This window comes from Oncorhynchus kisutch, unplaced genomic scaffold (genome assembly GCF_002021735.2).
Source record: "Oncorhynchus kisutch isolate 150728-3 unplaced genomic scaffold, Okis_V2 Okis03b-Okis08b_hom, whole genome shotgun sequence".
Taxonomy (NCBI): Eukaryota; Metazoa; Chordata; class Actinopteri; order Salmoniformes; family Salmonidae; genus Oncorhynchus; species Oncorhynchus kisutch.
The window spans coordinates 18,796,301-18,803,027 of record NW_022261980.1 but is presented as its reverse complement, the minus strand read 5'-3'; the positions used below and the strand labels follow the sequence as shown (position 1 = coordinate 18,803,027).

Here is a 6,727-nt window from a genome sequence, read left to right as displayed (position 1 = left end):
CATCCACTTCCGTTTTCCTGCACATGAATTTCCGCTCACTATCCCCACGCTGTAGCGTTTATCAAGCTACATTCAGTGGGCACAATATTGTAAGGAAATTAGCGAATCCTTTAGCAAAATGAGGCCTTTAACAGACGACGAGACAAAAACGATGTTTGAGAAACTCTCCAAATAGTGAGTATTGACATGTGATCTTGAAAGACGAGGTTGACGTTATTTTGAAACTGTTATGGGCTGTTCAGACTCGCTCCATGCTTGATCAACCAAACTCGTGTAGTTTTGCCTGCTAGTTAGTGCACAGGGTTGATAAACACCAGTCTATATCCAGTCTCTTTGGTGCTATGCTCATGATGACAGTCTTTAACCTGCACCTAGTTATGCTTCTCAGCAAGCTGGCTAATACGTCGTCTGTGTAGATGACACGTGATTTGAAATGGTCTGAAATTCTCTTAATCTACATTGACAATGTGTGACACCTTCCTCTTGTCTGTCCACAGCATTGGTGAGAACATCAAACACCTGGTGGATCGACCCGATGGGACATATTGCTTCAGACTTCACAATGACCGTGTATATTACATCAGGTAAACGACGCTACAGAGCTGCTGTTATTGTTAAATATTACCTATGGATATTGTAAAGCAGGTTACTTCATGATCATCTCTTTGGGTAGTTAAGATATTGTCTTATTTCCACTTTTTTTTGTATCAGTGAGACAATTCTGAAGTTGGCTACCAACATCTCCCGTGATAAATTGGTGTCGGTGGGCACCTGCTTTGGGAAGTTCACCAAGACCATTAAGTTCCGCCTGCACATCACAGCACTGGACTTTCTGGCACCATATGCCAAGGTAAACCAGAAGCAGGAAGTGGAGGCCCCCTGACCTCTCACTGTGTATAATGATAACCACAGTCATGTTAGAAGGTAAACCAGAAGCAGGAAGTGGAGGCCCTCTGACCTCTCACTGTGTATAATGATAACCACAGTCATGTTAGAAGGTAAAACAGAAGCAGGAAGTGGAGGCCCCCTGACCTCTCACTGTGTATAATGATAACCACAGTCATGTTAGAAGGTAAACCAGAAGCAGGAAGTGGAGGCCCTCTGACCTCTCACTGTGTATAATGATAACCACAGTCATGTTAGAAGGTAAACCAGAAGCAGGAAGTGGAGGCCCTCTGACCTCTCACATGTCACTGTGTATAATGATAACCACAGCCATGGTAGAAGGTAGACTAGAGGTTTAGTTCGATAATCATATTTGCGTAAGCTTTAAAATGAACATCAATCTCTCTCTCAACCGACAGGATCTCAGTTAAGACATTGGTAGTCCTGTAATAATGGAGCTATGGTCTGAGTAACTGAACCCTCTGTGTGATCAGTTCAAGGTGTGGGTTAAGCCCGGGCAGGAGCAGTCCTTCCTCTATGGGAACCATGTGTTGAAGTCTGGTCTGGGGAGGATCACAGAGAACACCAACCAATACCAGGGTGTGGTGGTGTATTCCATGGCAGACGTACCGCTGGTGAGTTGGCCCTCCCTCTTCATACTGTACATTATCCAATCACTTCAGTCAACATGTAGCCCTCCCTCCAGTCATTATCAAATCAGTCAACATGTAGCCCTCCCTTTAGTCATTATCAAATCAGTCAACATGTAGCCCTCCCTTCAGTCATTATCAAATCAGTCAACATGTAGCCCCCCCTTCAGTCATTATCAAATCAGTCAACATGTAGCCCTCCCTTCAGTCAACATGTAGCCCTCCCTTCAGTCATTATCCAATCAATTCAGTCAACATATAGCCCTCCCTTCAGTCATCCAATCAATTCAGTCAACATATAGCCCTCCCTCCAGTCATTATCCAATCAATTCAGTCAACATATAGCCCTCCCTTCAGTCATTATCCAATCAAATCAGTCAACATGTAGCCCTCCCTTTGGTCATTATCAAATCAGTCAACATGTAGCCCTCCCTTTGGTCATTATCAAATCAGTCAACATGTAGCCCTCCCTTCAGTCATTATCAAATCAGTCAACATGTAGCCCTCCCTTCAGTCATTATCAAATCAGTCAACATGTAGCCCTCCCTTTAGTCATTATCAAATCAGTCAACATGTAGCCCTCCCTTCAGTCATTATCCAATCACTTCAGTCAACATGTAGCCCTCCCTTCAGTCATTATCCAATCAATTCAGTCAACATATAGCCCTCCCTTCAGTCATTATCCAATCAATTCAGTCAACACATAGCCCTCCCTCCAGTCATTATCCAATCACTCCAGTCATTATTCAATCAACACATAGGGCAGCTTTCCCAGAGGTTAACTAGTCAGACTAATGGAGAATCTCCATTAAAAAGGCTTTTTGGTCAAGGACTAGACTTAATCTGTGGTAAACTGACCCATACTGTCAGTTCTACATCTCTTTTGGATAGTGATCGCTTGACCTTTCAGAAAAGCTAATATCTAAAGCACCAGTAACCATAGTAACTCCTAGGTAACCGTGACGTGCAGGTTTGAACCCAACTGAACACGCCCCTCTGGTCTTCCTGCAGGGTTTTGGAGTGGCAGCCAAGTCCACCCAGGAGTGCAGAAGAGTGGACCCCTTGTCCATCGTTGTGTTCCACCAGGCAGACATCGGAGAGTTCATCAGGTCTGAGGACACGCTCACATAAGGAGTCGTCAAACTGGACTATCAATTATACAGTGGTACTTCCTCTCCTCGGGGACCACCCTACAAACTGGACTATCAATTATACAGTGGTACTTCCTCTCCTCGGGGACCACCCTAGAGGGTTGGGAGGTACAGCTATGTGACACGTCTGATGGTCCCTGAGAGGTTTGGGGAGACCCTGGTCTTCAGGATATGATTGTGTATTTCCCTCTAATTTACCAAGGGGCCAATGACTGTCTGGATAGTTTCATCAGGCTGTCAGCTACCAACATCCCTGTCACTATGGCTGAGTGATTTACATTCATCTACCCAACATCCCTGTCACTATGGCTGAGTGATTTACATTCATCTACCAACATCCCTGTCACTATGGCTGAGTGATTTACATTCATCTACCAACATCCCTGTCACTATGGCTGAGTGATTTACATTCATCTACCAACATCCCTGTCACTATGGCTGAGTGATTTACATTCATCTACCAACATCCCTGTCACTATGGCTGAGTGATTTACATTCATCTACCAACATCCCTGTCACTATGGCTGAGTGATTTACATTCATCTACCCAACATCCCTGTCACTATGGCTGAGTGATTTACATTCATCTACCCAACATCCCTGTCGCTATGGCTGAGTGATTTACATTCAGCTACCAACATCCCTGTCACTATGGCTGAGTGATTTACATTCATCTACCAACATCCCTGTCACTATGGCTGAGTGATTTACATTCATCTACCAACATCCCTGTCACTATGGCTGAGTGATTTACATTCATCTACCAACATCCCTGTCACTATGGCTGAGTGATTTACATTCAGCTACCAACATCCCTGTCACTATGGCTGAGTGATTTACATTCAGCTACCAACATCCCTGTCACTATGGCTTAGTGATTTACATTCATCTACCAACATCCCTGTCACTATGGCTGAGTGATTTACATTCATCTACCAACATCCCTGTCACTATGGCTGAGTGATTTACATTCAGCTACCAACATCCCTGTCACTATGGCTGAGTGATTTACATTCATCTACCCAACATCCCTGTCACTATGGCTGAGTGATTTACATTCATCTACCAACATCCCTGTCACTATGGCTGAGTGATTTACATTCATCTACCAACATCCCTGTCACTATGGCTGAGTGATTTACATTCAGCTACCCAACATCCCTGTCACTATGGCTGAGTGATTTACATTCATCTACCCAACATCCCTGTCGCTATGGCTGAGTGATTTACATTCAGCTACCAACATCCCTGTCACTATGGCTGAGTGATTTACATTCATCTACCAACATCCCTGTCACTATGGCTGAGTGATTTACATTCATCTACCAACATCCCTGTCACTATGGCTGAGTGATTTACATTCATCTACCAACATCCCTGTCACTATGGCTGAGTGATTTACATTCATCTACCAACATCCCTGTCACTATGGCTGAGTGATTTACATTCAGCTACCAACATCCCTGTCACTATGGCTGAGTGATTTACATTCAGCTACCCAACATCCCTGTCACTATGGCTGAGTGATTTACATTCAGCTACCAACATCCCTGTCACTATGGCTGAGTGATTTACATTCAGCTACCAACATCCCTGTCACTATGGCTGAGTGATTTACATTCAGCTACCAACATCCCTGTCACTATGGCTGAGTGATTTACATTCATCTACCAACATCCCTGTCACTATGGCTGAGTGATTTACATTCATCTACCAACATCCCTGTCACTATGGCTGAGTGATTTACATTCATCTACCCAACATCCCTGTCACTATGGCTGAGTGATTTACATTCAGCTACCCAACATCCCTGTCACTATGGCTGAGTGATTTACATTCAGCTACCAACATCCCTGTCACTATGGCTGAGTGATTTACATTCAGCTACCAACATCCCTGTCACTATGGCTGAGTGATTTACATTCATCTACCAACATCCCTGTCACTATGGCTGAGTGATTTACATTCAGCTACCAACATCCCTGTCACTATGGCTGAGTGATTTACATTCAGCTACCAACATCCCTGTCACTATGGCTGAGTGATTTACATTCAGCTACCAACATCCCTGTCACTATGGCTGAGTGATTTACATTCATCTACCAACATCCCTGTCACTATGGCTGAGTGATTTACATTCAGCTACCCAACATCCCTGTCACTATGGCTGAGTGATTTACATTCAGCTACCAACATCCCTGTCACTATGACTGAGTGATTTACATTCAGCTACCAACATCCCTGTCACTATGGCTGAGTGATTTACATTCATCTACCAACATCCCTGTCACTATGGCTGAGTGATTTACATTCATCTACCAACATCCCTGTCACTATGGCTGAGTGATTTACATTCAGCTACCAACATCCCTGTCACTATGGCTGAGTGATTTACATTCAGCTACCAACATCCCTGTCACTATGGCTGAGTGATTTACATTCAGCTACCAACATCCCTGTCACTATGGCTGAGTGATTTACATTCATCTACCAACATCCCTGTCACTATGGCTGAGTGATTTACATTCAGCTACCCAACATCCCTGTCACTATGGCTGAGTGATTTACATTCAGCTACCAACATCCCTGTCACTATGACTGAGTGATTTACATTCAGCTACCAACATCCCTGTCACTATGGCTGAGTGATTTACATTCAGCTACCAACATCCCTGTCACTATGGCTGAGTGATTTACATTCATCTACCAACATCCCTGTCACTATGGCTGAGTGATTTACATTCAGCTACCAACATCCCTGTCACTATGGCTGAGTGATTTACATTCAGCTACCAACATCCCTGTCACTATGGCTGAGTGATTTACATTCAGCTACCAACATCCCTGTCACTATGGCTGAGTGATTTACATTCAGCTACCAACATCCCTGTCACTATGGCTGAGTGATTTACATTCAGCTACCAACATCCCTGTCACTATGGCTGAGTGATTTACATTCAGCTACCAACATCCCTGTCACTATGGCTGAGTGATTTACATTCAGCTACCAACATCCCTGTCACTATGGCTGAGTGATTTACATTCATCTACCAACATCCCTGTCACTATGGCTGAGTGATTTACATTCAGCTACCAACATCCCTGTCACTATGGCTGAGTGATTTACATTCATCTACCAACATCCCTGTCACTATGGCTGAGTGATTTACATTCAGCTACCCAACATCCCTGTCACTATGACTGAGTGATTTACATTCAGCTACCAACATCCCTGTCACTATGGCTGAGTGATTTACATTCATCTACCAACATCCCTGTCACTATGACTGAGTGATTTACATTCATCTACCAACATCCCTGTCACTATGGCTGAGTGATTTACATTCATCTACCCAACATCCCTGTCACTATGGCTGAGTGATTTACATTCATCTACCAACATCCCTGTCACTATGGCTGAGTGATTTACATTCAGCTACCAACATCCCTGTCACTATGGCTGAGTGATTTACATTCATCTACCAACATCTGTCACTATGAATTATGAATGTATATCACTCAGCCAATCTAAATGTTTTTGTAAATTGAATGAGGTTTGATGTAATATTCATAATCTGTATGGTTCTCTGGTTTAAGCAGTTAATTCCATCAGCATAAAATCAAAACTTTTGATATACTGAAATGTTTTTCTCCTCCCAACAAAATGAAAAATTTTGGATCTGTTACTAACTTAAATATAGCATGTATTTCCTGTTATACACTGCTCTTTCCTGTAAACTCAATGCTGTAAGCTGGCCGGTCCTGTGGTAACCGTTAGGCCGGTCAGTCCTGTGGTAACCGTTAGGCCGGTCCTGTGGTAACCGTTAGGCCAGTCCTGTGGTAACCGTTAGGCCAGTCAGTAGAAGCCAGTCCTGTTAGGCCAGTCACTAGAAACCAGTCCTGTGGTAACCGTTAGGCCAGTCAGTAGAAACCAGTCCTGTTAGGCCAGTCCTGTGGTAACCGTTAGGCCAGTCAGTAGAAGCCAGTCCTGTGGTAACCGTTAGGCCAGTCAGTAGAAACCAAGCCAGTCCTGTGGTAACC

General features: G+C 43.8%; 1 protein-coding gene across 2 annotated transcripts; it reads left to right on the top strand.

Annotated features, from left to right (window-relative positions):
- The first annotated feature begins 19 nt into the window (after nt 1-19).
- LOC116359616 (60S ribosome subunit biogenesis protein NIP7 homolog) lies at nt 20-4,007 on the top strand. 2 transcript variants are annotated; one of them, XM_031812598.1, is made up of 6 exons: nt 20-174; nt 498-584; nt 712-850; nt 1,380-1,520; nt 2,547-2,700; nt 2,755-3,038. In XM_031812598.1, exons 1-5 carry the CDS (start codon nt 119-121, stop codon nt 2,664-2,666), a joined length of 543 nt encoding a protein of 180 aa, XP_031668458.1. In that variant the 5' UTR covers nt 20-118; the 3' UTR covers nt 2,667-2,700; nt 2,755-3,038. The 2 variants fall into 2 exon arrangements, with proteins under 2 accessions (XP_031668458.1, XP_031668457.1); XM_031812597.1 differs by having other exon boundaries at nt 2,547-4,007.
- The last annotated feature ends 2,720 nt before the right edge of the window (nt 4,008-6,727 follow it).